At 38.8% G+C, this 16,848-nt stretch overlaps 1 protein-coding gene across 10 annotated transcripts in view; it reads right to left on the reverse strand.

Annotated features, from left to right (window-relative positions):
- Positions 1 to 1,045: 1,045 nt before the first annotated feature.
- nrxn2a (neurexin 2a) overlaps positions 1,046 to 16,848 on the reverse strand; it is a 127,816-nt gene continuing 112,013 nt past the window's right edge. For 5 of the 10 annotated variants that reach the window (XM_013911484.1, XM_013911483.1, XM_013911482.1 and 2 more), the window contains 5 exons: positions 10,336 to 10,507; positions 8,129 to 8,218; positions 6,464 to 6,792; positions 4,779 to 4,863; positions 1,046 to 3,623 (listed from right to left, as the gene is read on the reverse strand). In XM_013911484.1, the coding sequence (XP_013766938.1) occupies positions 2,821 to 3,623; positions 4,779 to 4,863; positions 6,464 to 6,792; positions 8,129 to 8,218; positions 10,336 to 10,507 (1,479 nt within the window). In that variant the 3' untranslated portion in view covers positions 1,046 to 2,820. The remainder of the gene's footprint in view (positions 3,624 to 4,778; positions 4,864 to 6,463; positions 6,793 to 8,128; positions 8,219 to 10,335; positions 10,508 to 16,848) is intronic. The other 5 variants (XM_005735385.1, XM_013911489.1, XM_013911486.1 and 2 more) reach the window with 3 other exon arrangements.

A 16,848-nucleotide genomic window follows, 5' to 3' on the forward strand; every position in this document is an offset into this window, starting at 1 on the left:
ACACACACACACACACACACACACAAACCTCCTACTCCTGAGTTATGATGTTTTACAGAACATTATGATGCCACAGTGAATTTTACTGTTGACCTTTCCGTTTTAAGATGCCATCACTTTACAATATTAAACATTTGTTTGAAATCTTCTGTTACTCGGTAAAGGAACTCTTAAGTTGTGGCCAAAAGCATATTTTGTGAGGTCATAGTGATCTTTGGCCACTGCATGGTTGATCCTTGAGTCCCGGTGGATGTTTGGGCCAGATGTGATGATATTTCTTCCAGGTGTTCTCATAAAATTAAGTGGAGTAAATCACTATTATGGGACTGGGTACGGTCACAGTGACTTTTACCTCTGACCAACAATCTTTATTCAGTTCATCATTGAGGCCAAGGGAATATTTGTGCTAAATATACCAAATTTTCATAAGACATTTCTGAGGTATAACATTCACAAACATGTCAGCATCTGTACCAAGGTTATCATAGCCGTGTTATTTTCATAGCTTTTATTAATATAGAGTCAAAAAGTTATTTTCTCTTTGGCTTATTTTTACTTAGTTTGCAGTCTTCAGTGCTAAAGATTCGTTTTATTGTTTAAAATGTTTACTTTCAGTTTAGTTTTGATTACTTTACATTTTATTTGCATTTATATATTTAGCACTATAAACGCATTTGCTACGATTTGCTAATTGAAAAAGTGAGACCAACTTGAAAACTACTAAAACAAAAAGACTGACTGTATTTTTTATATTCAAAGTCTTTTTTTTAACCCTCTGAAAATGTCAGTTTCTTATTTGAAATTTAGTTAGTTTTATTTTACTACTATATTAACTTTGTCCGTTTGCAGGGACTGCACACCCACAGCTGTTGCAGAAGCATGCAAGAACAAGGGTCACACCGTTTACCACACCATGAAGCCGAACTGTCCTGACCTAAAAACTACATTCTTTTCATTGTGCTCACCCACAATGTTGCATCCAAGAAGAAAAGTCAAATAAAGTTAATTATTTTAGGGAACTTCTAAGAAGCAACACACAACACAGTTGTGTACAAAGTATATAATCAAGTGTATTTTCATCTTTATCCACGTTCTGTACACATATTAAGATCCATTTCACATGAACACTATACAATAGCAATGAGTGAGGAATGGTATATTTTCTGAGCACTGAGCAGCTCATGTCGAATGGCACTTTCATAAAAAAAGAACGAAATCACAGAGCATGAATAAATAACTCAACAGAGAAAATGGCTTTATATTATCAGATCCATTGAGTAACAGATTTAGCACATATAAAATGCACAATGCAACAAAACAAAACATTTGTTTGTTCCACCCTTGTGTTTTCTCTGCATAATCTGTACCGTAAATAATCCCCCCCCAAAAAACCCAAAAGATATTTGCAGCTATCAGAGGAAAAAGTGTGCTTTTAGTCCGGATTTGAGTAAAAGGCAATCTAAAATATAACGTGTTAAGAGGAGTGGTAACAAGATACATTGAAATATCAGAGAAATATCAATACAATTCACAAATCTTCAATTATTCATCTCGTAGAATAGTCATTTAATAACCGATAGAAAAAAAAACAATACATGTTTGGCTGCTTTACAAGGAATATCTATGCTTCAAAGATATGTTTACATTTTCTGTGTGCTTCTGAATTATCCCAAGACAGTTTAGAAGAAAGAAAACATTATGAGCGAGCCAGCATCTGGTGAGGTGTGTTGGTTTCCTCTTTCCAAGAAGCAATCAGAAAACACTCTCAAATGTGATTCTGAGCTCTTGAAAATTCCTGTAAAGTTCGGGCTGAAACAGTTTTGAAGTTGTCATGAAAAGCTGTGTTGCGGGGGCGAGCCAAGCATAGCATCTCGCATGATTATTCTTCTTTATACCTTCCCTACGTACACGATGCTTTTTCAATCTGCTAACCACTATATGTACATACAAGCAGTGTTCACGGATAAATACCTTCACTGGTGTAGAATGACTGGCTCACAATCATCCCTACCTGGAATGGCATGGCACATTGACTGCAATATCTGATATTAATTCTCTTTCTGAGCCATCATACTGTAAGGTTCACTGGCCAGAATATGGAGAAGGATTTGAAAATTCCGTTTTTCACCAGGAGGGCTAAATATCTTGCTTCATTTACTTTACGATAAGCCATCAGCAACACGGTACCATCTCTTGTGGATAGAGGCAGAGTGAGTGGGGAGTTTTAAAATCACATGAAATAACATGTAGACTGCAGACATGATGTCTTATCCAAATGAAGGCCTTCTGTTCGAGTGTAGCCAGGATGACTGTTGTGCTCTCTCTTCATCTACCATCAAAATTCAATAGCTGGGCTGTTCAGCCTCATACATCATAATGGGGACATTGAGACTTGAGATAGGGCATTACAAAGAAGTACAAAGAAACCAGATGTTTTTCAGCACTTTCTTCACGGTGCCATATCCATGCTATATACAAAGCCAAAGTGGATATGCCTCCTTCGAGCTTGTTAAAAACATAAAAAAATGATACACTAATAAGGAATTGGTGAATGCAGACTGAGTGCACATTGTGATACAGAGGATGAGTCAGATCTTGTGCCGTAGATAAGAATTTATCATTAATAGGAACTGGGCAACCTTGACTTTTGAGAAAAATGTAAAAGCAGGACACAATTGCTTTGCGCAGTTGTTGTTTCTTTTGTTTTTTTTCTTTTGTGGAATTTTTCTGATAGTCGACCTGACAATATTGGGGCGCGAAAGGAAAGCATCCTCTCTCATCCTCTTGTCTCAGTCCACACTTGCCTAATCTCCTGTGATTTCAGACGTAGTATTCTTTGTCTTTGTTCTTTTTACCCTTTGTGATGGCCTTTGCCACAGAGGCTGTCGCTGTGTTTTTGTCTTTGACCACTGCTCCGTTGCCCTCCGCAGTGGAATTGTTGGCAAAATTGTGGCTCTGGTCTGTCTGGTAGGAGCCCTCATCCCGGTTCCGGTACTTGTACATGGCATAGAGGAGGATAAGAATGCAGAGAGCAGCAGCAGCCACGATACCAACCACCATCCCCGTGGTGCTACTGGACTCCCTTATCACCTCCACGGCACCAGGCAGGCTCTTATCATCAGAGGCTGTGGGGTTGGCTGTGGGCACATGGGGAAAATTGGGGGGGTAAGTTAGTCCTGGTGTGTTTCGGGAGGATGGAGGAACAGGGGGCAGAAGCACCTGGTCACGGGTGTTCATTTTGCCTGCAGGAATGTGGAGCTGGTCAGGGTTGGTGGTGGGAACAAAAGGAGGTAAGGGGCGGGGTTTCTGGACTCCACCATCACCAGCGGCAGGGGGTGGAGGAAGGACTGTCCTGTCAGTGACCAAGGGGGAGTTTTTATTGTAAAAGTCCTCGTCATCGGATTCCGTCATCTCCCCAGAGCCGAAGGCTGAGACCTCCACAGGGTCACCACAGTCCTCCTGGTCCGGGGGGCAGGAAGGGTGGGGAGGGAGTATCAGGGACTCTTTGGTGGTTTCAAGTGGGGAAAGGAGAGTAGGAGGAGGAGGGATGACGGGGTAACGGGTGGCGATGGATGGGGGCTCAAGGGAATCCACTGTTATAATAGGCAACACTAATTCACCTCCTAGAAAGAAAACAGAAAAGGTAGGGGATCCTAAATTAGAGCAGAATTAACACTGAAATTCTGGCTGAGCAGTTGTGCTCATCAGAACGGAAGCACAATCTGCTCATTATGTACATTATTAATGAAGAATTTAATATTAGATGGCTTATCAGTGATTTTATTTATAGTAATTGCATTTCTATAATACATGGGTATTTACATCAGCGCTTGGCAACTGAGGAGAAAAGCAAACCGAAAGCATCATAATGCTGTCTGGAAGGTATGCATATGTGTGTGGGTGTGCAGATTAAGAATGTTTAATAATGCAATACAGCAAATGCGTAAAAAAGAGCTCACATGCAGAAACAAACATACAAGATGACCCGTGAGAGGCGGAAGCTGAATGAAGAGCACATAATAAACACAAGAACATTAAGTTTTAAATGGCCATGCTGCGATATGCACATCTGTAGGCAGAGGTTGAGGAATGATAAGAGAGCAGAAAGGTTATTGTATGAATGAATCACACACAAAATAGTATGATTTTCTGAAAGCACTTGCTATCTTACAGATGTACCTTTAACCACTACTACTAGATGCCTCAACAATTCAACAATATATTTTCCTGTGTGTGTGTGTGTATTTGTATATACGATTATAACATTCTGCAGAGTTACAGATGTTACAGATACATACATCTACAGACATTTACAGCCAATAGGTTCTCTTTCATTATTATTTCAGTCACACTTTGCCAGGCCAGACAACAACAAACAATTCTGATAAGGTCATATTAATAATTAAGGCACCCACAATAAGGCCAGACTCTCAAGTTCTACAGCTTGTTTCTGTCACAAACTCGATCAGACTCTCTTAATGCCTGAAGTACACTTCACAAAGATTGTCTTTGATTCACTTTTGTGAGCTACAAATACAGGGTAGAGAACAAATTAATGCTAGTCTGTAATAACCATCCAAATAATGACAGTTATTTGACAGAATTACTCAATATGTGAGTGTAAGATAGTTGGATGAAACTGAGAAGACAGATCTGTTTTTTTAAGAACAATGATGGCTGCCTAAAAGCACTGCATTTTGTCTGCACTCCTGGGTAAAAATAACATTACTCATCTAAGCACCCTAGTACCATCGCTTCATAAGGACCAATTGACCCACCTGTTCCCGGTTCACACTCTTCCAGGTCCTCATCATCACTTGGACACTCAGCTGATGCCACCAAAATATCATCAGAGTTCTGTGGCTGAAAGCAAACGGGGAATACAATTTCTTTTTTAACAAATACCCAATAAACATTTTTCTTCATTCAGGCTCACAGACAGTCTCTTTTTTACACTGACTGTCCGGTCTGAGAAAAAAATCTGCACTATGCAGCACTGTACTGCTTAAGTGTTTGTGCCTGGAGCGACACTAGTAAGACTACAAGTTCAAAATGAGCCCATCAGCAGCTGCTTTTTATCCTTTACCCCATTGGCTGACTTTATGTGTGTGCAAACAATGGAAAAACATCACCGATGGAGACTCTCAATGAGATAAATGCTATAGAATTGGGTTTTAAACAATTCTTTTATATCAAATTTGCACAAAAAACCCATATAAAATTCTCACATATATTTAACGAGGATGCAGGATGCACAGTGGGCTCTGGGCAGAGTGGGCAATAGAAGGCTTACTAATGGATTACTTTGATAAATTGAAAATATAGAGAAGACCATTTTAGGATAGCTAGACAAAAGAAATGGAACAAAAAGAGCACTCTGCAGTTTTATTAGGAGAGGCAGTGGCAGTGGGGGTTCTTTAAAACCTCAGGGCAAGTCCAACTACTGAAATTTCTCCAATTTGAAGGGTTTTCAGCATTTATCACATTCAAATTCTTTGTTTTTATGTGGACGCTGTATTGTAAAAATACACTCAGCAAGAATGTTATCATTATCCTAATCCTAATACCTTGATGGAAAGTAAGTTATGCAGCGAATTCAGAATCAAACATGCTGGATCAAACCTGTTATTTAATGAATTTATGAAGCATTTTAGCTTACCCATACATTACATTACTCCATACAAGGTTTTAAATGCCTAATTCTTTCAGTAATAGCTGATGCAGCGCTAAGAAATTTAATGATGCTGTGAAACACTGAAATTTGTCATGGTGTGAGACTTAAATGTGGTTCATTTCATCTCATAACTCCTTTCATGATGATCAGGGGAAAAGTGTGTTCATGTTCCTAAACCCCTTTAAGGCCGAAAAATCTGAAAAATCTGAAAAATAAGCTTATCATCGTCAAATGTAGAGAAGAACTGGGGATTCCGAAGTGTTCTCTGGTTTTGTGATTGTGTGTTGACTGTCATCTTAGATTCTAGTACTGCAAGTTAAATTTCAAAATGTGCATTAATACAAGATGAATGGAACAGAAACTACAGTATAAGCTAAACATGACAGGGGGATTAAATAAGCTCCAAATGTGTAAACCTGTGCAAGTTTAAACATTTATGTTTTATAAGGTGACACACATAAAGACAGTGCCAAAGTATTACTCAGTTTTGTTCTTATATTAATCACGATTTTGCATTTTTAAAGCTGATTGAGAATGTTAAGGATGCTTAGACATATTAGCAACCTGATAATTGAACAGAAATATAAATTTGTAATTTTGGGAATCACGCACAGCTCCAGATTTCTACAAAGCTAATTAATTAAAAAAAAAAAAAATCACTCACTGTTATTGAGCCATATTTAAAATGGCCTTTTTTCCTACTGCGAAACATGGACAACAGCCTTCACCTTATGAGCTAATTACCTCCCTGTTGTCAGCAAATTAGCACCCCTTTTTAAACTCGCTGACCTTTGAGATGCTCTCACTCAAGCTGGGCGACCGCTGCCTGCGGGTGGTGGTGGTGGCCATCGTGGTGGTCGTTTCCATGATTGTGGTAGACATATCAGACACCGCCAGCGGGGTGACGGAGGTGGTGTCCGTGGTCACCACGGAGAGCGAGTCTCCGACCAGCCGCAGGTTCCCCTCCACCTGTACGCTGGGGTCATTTTCCGCTGCCAGTTTGAGCACCTGGAGACCATTGTAATACAGCCCTGAAATCTGACCCTGGAAGGGTCGCCCTTTGTCAGAACCGCCAATTTTAATGGCTGCCTGGCTGTTAAAGATGGTCAACTGTCTCCCTAAAGTTAGACAGAAACACAGAGAAGGAGATGATGGAAAAGGGGAGAGAACGGCAGAGCACACACAGAGACGGCATATGGAAGATTTTGCACAAGAACATCATCTGAGCCAGGTGGGATTTAGTAATTAATTTGTTTAAAAGCTTATTTAGATGTTAACTCTAAAAAGGGAAATGTTGGTTAGCAGCAAGTTTATAATTTTGACTTTGCACATACAAGAAGAGGAGGCTTAAAGCCTATTTAGATGTTTATTTATGATTTTGAAATGTCACTGAATAAGTTAGCAGCTGCCTGTGGGAAAATGATATTTATATTTGTCTCTTAGCTTTAGAGGGGGAAAAAAGAAGGTGTGAAGATATGTATCTTATGGCTCCTTTTAACAGGTAACTACTAAAATGGCAGTCTTGCCACACATCAGACAGTTTGAAGCCGAATGACAATAAAAATTTGACTCCCTCCTCCCACTGACTTCATCAGCCATTAGGCCATTAAAACATGCTTTTCTGTGGGTTTCCCCCACGGTCCAATTGTTTTACCTCCTCAAAGGGGCAATGATATTCAACAGCACCGCTGTCAGCACCTTTACTGATAAGCAGTGTTACATCTGAGGAGGAGGGCTGCGGTAATGGGCCCAACTCAGGAGAATACTTATTAGCAAAGTTAATGGCTGCAAACAGTGATCTACTTTAACAGCCTGTCAGGGTTGTTTTGTTGCAGCAAAAAAAAAAATTCAGCTTGGGAGTCTGATGTGCTCGTTGTAGTACAATGCAAGGCAGCACAAGATTACAGGGAACAAGAAAAAGGGAAAGAGGTTCATTGGGGTGAACACATCCTGAAGCTGTGGTTTAAAATATGGTTCAGTTATTAAGAACAAAGCCTAGTCAGCTTATGTCCAGTGTTTGCTTCACTGGTATTAATGAAAACGTTACACAGCATTTTAATGATATTTATGTAGAATAATTACACACAGTATCTAATTACACACAGTGGTTAAGAGGGATGATAGAGGGTTAGACAAGGGTTATGCGCTTTTAGTTAATTTAGTTTAAAATCTTTGTTAAGGTGCAGCTTCTCCACAAGGTATAAGGATGACAAAAAGAAATGGCAAGCACGCCATATCCGTTTGCTTCCACACTCATTTTCTTCTGCTTAAAGCTATACTGTGGCCATTAAAATTCATAGCCGGTACAAGTTCCAATTAAAATGGAAATGTATACGTCTGGGTAACCTGCACTTTGTCACCCTTGTCTTCTGGCACTGCACCTCTCAGGGGGGGAAGTTTATTTACTAGTTATTTCAAGGGTTAATTAATTAATTAATCAATTATATTTTTTACCTTTATCGAGTAGCCACTCGTCAACTACCCGACCAAGTCTGTATGGGATTCTTTGCCTAGCAATAGCCAGTCGTTCATTATCATAGTGTCCTTCAAAGAATTTGGAGAGACAGATTAAAGGTTAAAGTCTGCAAGCTGAAACATCACATGGTTAGAAACAAAGTTATAACGGCTAACATTTTTAACAAGTTATCAATTTTAACTCAGCTGTGAGTTAAAAGAAACTTGAGCTTTACTTAGTGTTATCTAGTTATTATGAGTAACACTGTTAATGCTAATTAGAGCAACGTTTAGGCTATTTATAATGTGCTACTCTAGTTAGTGTTATTTAGCTATTTTTTTTTCCAAGCAAAGCATCGTCTTCAGTAATTACCAATTACAGACGAATAATTTTATGTACTTTATAAAACAGACGTTCATTCATAAGAAACAACCAATCAAATCAGGAAAACAGTTGCATTTAGACAGTGATAAAAAGTCGTGTAGTTAGAGTAGGAGCATATGAATTTGATTGCATTCACAGAGAGCCAAAGTCTCGCTCACTTCAGTGCCAAAATGCATTTTTCCAATGCAGCGCATGGTATACATGCAGTGTTTTTACTTGAGCTCCCAGAAGGCAGTGACAGTATGTCAACATCAAAGGCTTATGGGAGTTGCAATTTTAAGTCTCTTTGGTGTTCATTCATTCATTGTCTTGTTCATTTATTTGAACGAGACACAAACAGTTCCCCGGTGAGACAGGACTTCAGCTCTCCTTTAAACACATGCAAATGCAAAACAAATAAATTAAAATAAAACAAGAACAAGCAACATACAGTAATTACAGTATGAATTGTTTCTAGACATTAGGAGAGCCCAGATTTTTATTTAGACCTAGCACCGAGGAATTTCTATCAATCATCAGCCACAGGGTCACTAAAACTGATAGTAAATTATTCTGTTGAGATTATTATTTGCAAACATTTTCAACAAATTTGTAATTAATACAAATATGAATAATTATTAGAATCTAAAGTAAACCATTACAGCACAACAATGAAAAGGCAGTTAAATGCCTGGTTATACTGTAAGCTGTAATATAGTGAAGAAGTTAAAATATGTTTGCCTTTTTTTTCTCAAACAAATTGCCAGAAAAAATTACTCCATGATATTTGATATCTATTTAAGGCACAAGAAACTTGTGTGATATGCACTCCCTATTTCTAACTATTCTATGCATTGCCATGTGAAATGTTTCAAATATCACTGATTGCTGAGTGGGAGCTGACATAAAGGTGCACACCATCTTCATTACCCAATTGCATGCATGCATGTGCCCTCGTGTTATATGCATCTGTGATTTGAACACCAGCTGGAGGCATAGAAAAGATGTGGTTTGTGTCCCATTATGCCAGCTGGTGCACCTGCTCTGAATAAGGTTAATTGGTAGATTGGTTCAGAACAGGTTAAAGCACAGCCAGTTATGATCATTTTATGTATGTATCTTTTCTTTTTTGGGTCCATGTATATGTTGTGTGCACACAGTTGAGTGATTTTTACTCACTATCATAAGTCACCACACATAAAATAAAACTGTTATATAACTTATCATTATAACAGTCTCCCTTTAGTGAATCTACACTATTTTGTATCTAATAACAGACAGATCAAGCATGATCACAGCCACATTTTGAATGTCAGCAAGAATTTGTCAAGTGAATATTTATTGAAAACAACACTATCATATAAATTTAAGGCTAGCAGTTCATACATTCACATCTAAAACACTGCTATATTGGGCTGAAATAGCACTTAAGCCGCACAAGAATGGCTTAAATATTACACCATTTAGAAAAGTCTAGAGAATCCCACCTGAGCCACAACTTCACATCTTCCCACCTCTCTACCAAACTAAATGCAAATACGGCAGCAGCTGATGAAAATACCTGAATTGCTAAACTCAAAAAGGCAGCTTTAAGGAGATTTACTCATTTCAAACTATTATATTTTTACACAAACACATAATTTTTAGTTGCATGAGGCAACTTTAATAGATCTCTTATAAACTGATAAAATAACCACGCAGGAACACTGAATTAAAAATTATTCACTGGGCAAACTGCCAAGGCAGAAATAGGCAGACATGCAACCCTTTCTCTCTGACCCAGAAGTTTCATGCTGTCTTACTATGCGTGTAATAACTCCAAAGTTTGTCCTGTTAACCTTACCTGGTGGATAACGCTCAATGACTGGATGGTTGTCCACCTGGAGAGTGGCATTGCCACCACTGCGTGTGAAGCGTACAACATGGTACTTGCCATCATTTACTATGACAGCAGGCTCATCAATAGTGATGTCATCTGTCCCCACATTGAAGATGACACCAATGTTTCCTTGATCCTGCACAAAAACAAGAATGAACGTGACTCATTAGGCAAATGACAGACGCGGTAGGAAAAGCGAGCATTGCCACAAATGGGTTTGGGGAAAGTCCAAGATAGTGAAACATGTTGAGCAATCACTTAAAAATAAATGAAAGTAAGGGCTAACCCTACTTAGAGGTATTCCTCTGCTTCTCGGGGCCTGTACTTTGAGCCTTAGGGCATTTGCCCTGGGGGGCATTATGCCCCACTTCAATCTGCTGCTGGATATCACTATTAAGAGCATATAACACAGGTTGAACAATACAGTGTCAGTTGTGAATGATAAAACAGTAATTATTGCTAGTATTTATTTATGCATTTATTTTACAGCTTAGCAGATTGCGTGCCGTTTGGCGTGTATTATTAAATTATATTTAATATTGATATTTGCTTTGTACATCAAAAGAACTGTTTTAATTAAATTGGTGATGTTTATCTTTTTATAATATTTTTCACACTTTTCTGACTAAAGAGACAATGGCTTGACAAGTTTAATCTATCTGCTTGTCAGGCCAGGAACCTTGTTTAAACGGAAACCCATATCCTTTGTGACATGGGCAGTATGTTTAGTTCTTTCTTTAGGGTTCAGTGCCATTTCCCCTCAGCAGCCAGCTCCACTTTCCTGATGTGGATCACTCTTGACAGAATCCTGCTGTTTCTCTTTTGGTTGACCAACTTCTCACCCTGTCAGCCTCTACCTACTCCTGCCAACCTTCCTCAAAGGTCAAATCTGCTTCTCAAACTAGCCTTTGTTTGGTACTAATAAGAAACATTGAAAGCAAACTCTGTGGGGTCTCTGTGCCTGTCCGGCCCTTGTACGTTCACTGCCTCGCAGTCATTTTAAATGCAAGCCAAGGACAAAGTGCTAAGGTGGTTATAATAGACATAGTGAGAAACAACACATAAAGCTGCGGGGCCACTTTCCCTCGACTTATAGGGGGACGCACTAACCTTTAATGCTGGTTTAATACAGAAGTAAGTAAGTAAGTAAGTAGAAAAGGTGGAGAAATAAATCAAAAGACCATACTTATTTCATTGTAGACCAGAGATTATGCAATGTGATATTATGATATGTATAACACATGCAGTAATATTCTACTTTTATCCCACCCCATAACATGTGTATCTCAAATGTTTACAGTCAAGGACAAAAGAATCTGAAGGTTCTTATTCAAACAATCTCGACTCCTGCAGCTGGTTACACCGTATCAGACCTTGAACCAGCGAGGAAAGACGAGGTAAAGAGTGAAAATGACTGGAGTTGTGTTTTATTTGAATAAAATCTTGCAAACTGCTGGCCTTCCATGCTATGATGTGCACAATATCTACTGGCCTTACAGCCATTATGTAAATATGTTCAACAGTGGGCCTTGCATTGCAATTGGATTCCCTGCCTCTACTGTCAGAAATGAGCTGCACAGCTTATTCCTTGACATGCACCATTTCATATAACGGATTGTTCCCCATTTTCTTCTACCTCCAGTACTGCATTACTGACTCAAAGGCTAAAAATTCAAATACGTAGACTTCTTTTCCTTCCTTGATGGTGTGATGTAAAACCTGTCTCGGTGCTTTGCTCTTACCCTCTAATCACATGTAAAACCATTCGAGAAACCTTTTGAATTTGAAATAATTATTCTTGCTGACATGGCTGGTGTTAAGTACAGAAGTTTTAAGGATTGTTATCTTTTTATGCTTTCTAAAATCACCTGAAAGCCATCATGAACTCATGAACAGGTGAATATGTGCAATTGAATTGAATTATGATCCCTGAACAAAAGCTGGACAGTTAAAGTCACACAAATGTCACAGAACGTGTACACCCCTTCAAGAACAAAGACACACTTTGGCAAATGAGAAATCTTTTAAATGCCTTTTGATACGCACTTACTATAAATTCCTTATATTTTTTATTGTCAGTGTTATCCTTTATATTTTCTTTGTATACTTATCTGTAACCTAAATGGACAACTTTGGATGTCGGTAGTTTAAATATTCTTCCGATGATGCAAACTGATGAGTAGTCATTAGGCAGCTACAGGGTAGTGCGACCTCAGGTCGAATTTCAACTCGTGTCCTCTGGACAACAATTAAAATCTCCAGGGCCAGAAGAGTCTGCCTGGGGGTCCTTATGGCTTCAAAAAGTGCTGCTCCTATTTTGCTTACTCAGTCTTAGAGAGTGATTGCAAAATAGCCCTGAAGCACCTTTTGACAGTTGGCAAAGCAACACTAATGCACCCCGGTTTTTGTAAACAAAAGCTTGGCCATTCTAGTCAACACATTCTCACTCCCAACTTATCACATACTGATGCTTGGTCATGACCCATCACATTTTTACTCACTGCCCTTTAGCATCATTTTTTCAGTGTGCAGGGCAAAGCATTTTCCAGATAAAATACAAAATTGAAGGCAATGTGGTGCTGAAGCAAGCATTTTGTGAGTCGACCCTTATAGAACCCCATAAAACAAAACTTTTAGCACAAATAAACTTATCTGCAGCCTGGAAAAGCATTTTTCATTCCTCCCAGTGTACTTAACAGAATAGACAAACAGATAATACAGACGGCAACATGAATATAGCATATTTCAAGATTTATATGTGCAAGGGTGCAGAGTGCCAGATTTTTGAATGATTGTGGAATAAATAAGGAATGGATAACTGGCCACTATAAACACAGCATTATGATAACTGCATTGAGTTTATATAAAGGCTTAAAGTTATATATTATTATGGTTGTGGTTATTTTATCTGACTGACATTAACTCGTTGACTGTGACTGTGACATCACTTCCTTAACTGCAAAGTGGTTTTTAATGCCCATGTAACTGTATGAAGTGCATTTTCTTGCACACTCACTAAACTGTTTCGACACCCGCTCTGATGGACTCTTACTTTTCTCCCAAAGATTTTTCATTCCTGTATCTCATCTAACCTGCTACTGACTATTCACATGAGGGAAAAAGTACTGATTCTTATAAGGATATGTGATTTCAAGAACTTGCAGCTTCTTCAGATGAAATGATGACGTGACAAAATGAATTAAAAGAGTTACAACACTAACAGTTCTTCTGTGATAATACATCGCCGCTGCCTGATATATTTTTAAACAGAGCACAGAGTGGACCGATCATGATTCTTTTAACACCACCAGCATTTCTGTCTGTCTCGGTTTGTCACCAGCCAAATGTTTGTCTCTGAATTGGCTTGCTTTACTATGCTCTCTACTAGAGACTTTTTAGAGGTGGGTGGGAGCCTGCGACAATAGTGTTGGGATTTTAGAGACTTCAAATCTTTCTCAGAAATATAGAAATGATCAAATGTGCTTCAATCAGGTGTGTCGCTGTGGTCAGGGGTAAGGTTTCCATTAATTTCTGATGGAAACGACGCATCTTAAATGAAGGAAACTGAGCTATAAAATTTCAAAGATTAGGAAAGACACTGATTCCCAACTAAAATAAGTTCTGCATAAAAATGTGTAATTATTACTGTAAAATATATTCTGGCTATATAGCCAAATGGCTTTTCACCTTAATAATATTGGGGAGAGGAGTGAGATTAAGGAATCACTGAGGTCCACCCAAATCTCATCCAGTAAGTTGATCTTTTGCTCTTGAAGCACTGCTTTAACAATTCTAATAGTCTCCATTTTGCACAGTGTATGTTCTGTTTTGTTTCATCTTTTAGTCACTCATTAAAAACATGACCATTTGAAAATAGCATTAGCCACTCTGATGTGCTCTCAACTAAATACGGTGATGGTTTGCTGCTTTTGTGCAGAATAATTGGTCTTTTAAGCTGGTGTATGTACCGTGTTCAAAGTCATATTTTTGAGCTAACCATGTGACCAGTTTATTACAGCAATCTTCAGCAGCTCTGAAATCCCACTGTAATTATTCATCACAGTGGTAGTTTTGAATGAAAGGGGTGAAATCTGAAGAAAATCGAAACCATAAAAAGCTCATATCATTTGTTTCCTTTACTATTTTCAACTGTTATTCAAGCCAGCTTTGCTCTCAGTCGTCCTCTTCTGCAGAGGGCAAATTCCAGCGTGGAGACAGAATGAGATAAAAAGAAGAATTAACACTAAAGCAGAATACATTAAAACAAATCACAACTTATGTCTCTACAAAACAAGAAGGTGTGAAATTGTTGGGAAACTAAAAAAAGATTTCAACATCACCTGAACTGCTTTGGATTTCCCTCCGCTGAGCAGTAATAAGGTGTCAAACTCAGCAATCTGTCTGTGCGCAAGGACTTGGCAGATGCTAGGAAAAATGTTTTCAGCTCACTTTGCACGCAGGCAGGAATCCTTGCATTTACTAGCAACAGTCTACGGCTGGCAAGGTCAGATTCAGACATTTAAAACTGGAAATGCAATTTAAATGAGGCGATTTAAAAAAAAAAAACATCCAGGGCAGGATTTTTGGACCAAAATATGTCAAGTAAATGACATGTGGAGGAAAAACACTTTTGCTTAAATGTTCAACACTACAGTTTTTATCTGTTTTTTCAGTATAATGTGATATATGTGCAAATTACAATTAGCAGAATATCCGTTAAAACAAAAATATGTATTTGGTTTGGTAGGACGAATGTGATGCCCCCCTTCTTTCCCCTTGCCCTGCACTCAGAGTTAAGATTAGGGCAGCACAGTGGCACAGTGGTTAGCACTGTTGCCGCACAGCAAGAAGGTCCTCAGTTCAATTCCACCATCAGGCCGGGGTCTTTCTGTGAGGAGTTTGCATGTTCTCCCCGTGTTTGCGTGGGTTCTCTCCGGGTACTCCGGCTTCCTCCCACTGTCCAAAGACATGCACTTAGTGGGGATAGGTTAATTGGTTAATCCAAATTGCCCATAGGTGTGAATGTGCGAGTGAATGTGAGTGTTGCCCCTGCGACAGACTGGCGACCTGTCCAGGGTGTACCCCGCCTCTCGCCCTATGACAGCTGGGATAGGCTCCAGCGCGACCCTGAAAAGGATAAGCGAACGCGAGTGGATGGATGTATTTGGTTTGGTAGGACGAGTGTGATGCCCCCCTTCTTTCCCCTTGCCCTGCACTCAGAGTTAAGATTAAGAGACAGAGTCAATGTGGTGTGGAAAATGAGGAGATGCTGACAAGCACTCAAACACTCAAAAAATTGAAATTGGGTGGTTGTTACATGTACAAGATTCAAACTTGTAATTTGAACTAAATAATTTCATGTTTCTATGGTGAACGCAATTAAATCATGTAGCATCTGCATGAAATTCAGCAGCTTAATTTGTTCTTGTTGAGATGACATGATACAATCTAGTCAGAGTGGTTAGTTGCCAAATTTCACTTCAAGTCAATGTAAGTATACTACGTTGATCCAACGTAATTTGATTACATTAAACCACCAAATGCCAAATGTGTTGGTTTGACATGTTCAAAAATTGGTTATTTTACTTGGTTAAATCACGTGGTTAAATTGTGTTCATCCAACAACAGATTTTGTCCATGATGTTTTTTATTCTAGTCTTTTACCTGCTTCTGTGCGTTGTATTTGCACCAAAAAGTTCAATATTAGATCAAATGAGTCCAATAAATCAGGTAGAAAGTACTTTTCCACACTTAACAGCAGGTACTTTAATACAGAGACTAATATTACAATTCAAATTCCTTTTAGAATAAAAATGATATGAATAAAAGAGGCGCACACGTAATTCACAACTGGTTTCAGAAGGGTCATAAAAACTTTTTCATCAGAAGACTTATTTGGTTTTTTTTTTGGAATATAAACAATTCAATCAGATTGTTTTCAGGCTGGGTTCTTTCTGCACATGGGGTCCATTCGTCTTTGCTTCTGCCAATGCCCAAAACAGTAATGTAACTGTGTGGTTATGCATGCCCAAAACGGCAGCTTCTGAGCTGAACTGGTCCTCTGGAACGGACACTAGCTGTCTTCAGGGAGCTGATCAGACACGCGCCACAGATTAGATTAGCCACTGAGGACATATTCATTACTTTAGTGGATATGACACTAAGTGCGTGTGCATCCACACATGCAAACGCCAGACAGCTGACCTCAAAGCTTCCTAATCAGAATGAATCCAATTCAAATGAGAAATAATAATTAAAAATAAGAGGAGCCAAAGTTTTGCTTTCAAAGGTCAGATTTGTAATCTTATAAAGGCTTTTTTTCCTTTTAGTGTTTACCACAAAAGTGTCTGCTAATAAGATAGCGACTTCGAGTTACGAGTTTTGTCAACAGATGTGATTTTAATTATTACACCATTCACAGACGTTTGACAGATCTCCCTTCTGGTTTTCATCACGGCACACCTGTCCTGTGGCTCC

The sequence above is a fragment of the Pundamilia nyererei genome, unplaced genomic scaffold (assembly GCF_000239375.1).
Source record: "Pundamilia nyererei isolate P.nyererei 1_Seehausen unplaced genomic scaffold, PunNye1.0 scaffold00064, whole genome shotgun sequence".
In the NCBI taxonomy this organism is placed as follows: domain Eukaryota; kingdom Metazoa; phylum Chordata; class Actinopteri; order Cichliformes; family Cichlidae; genus Pundamilia; species Pundamilia nyererei.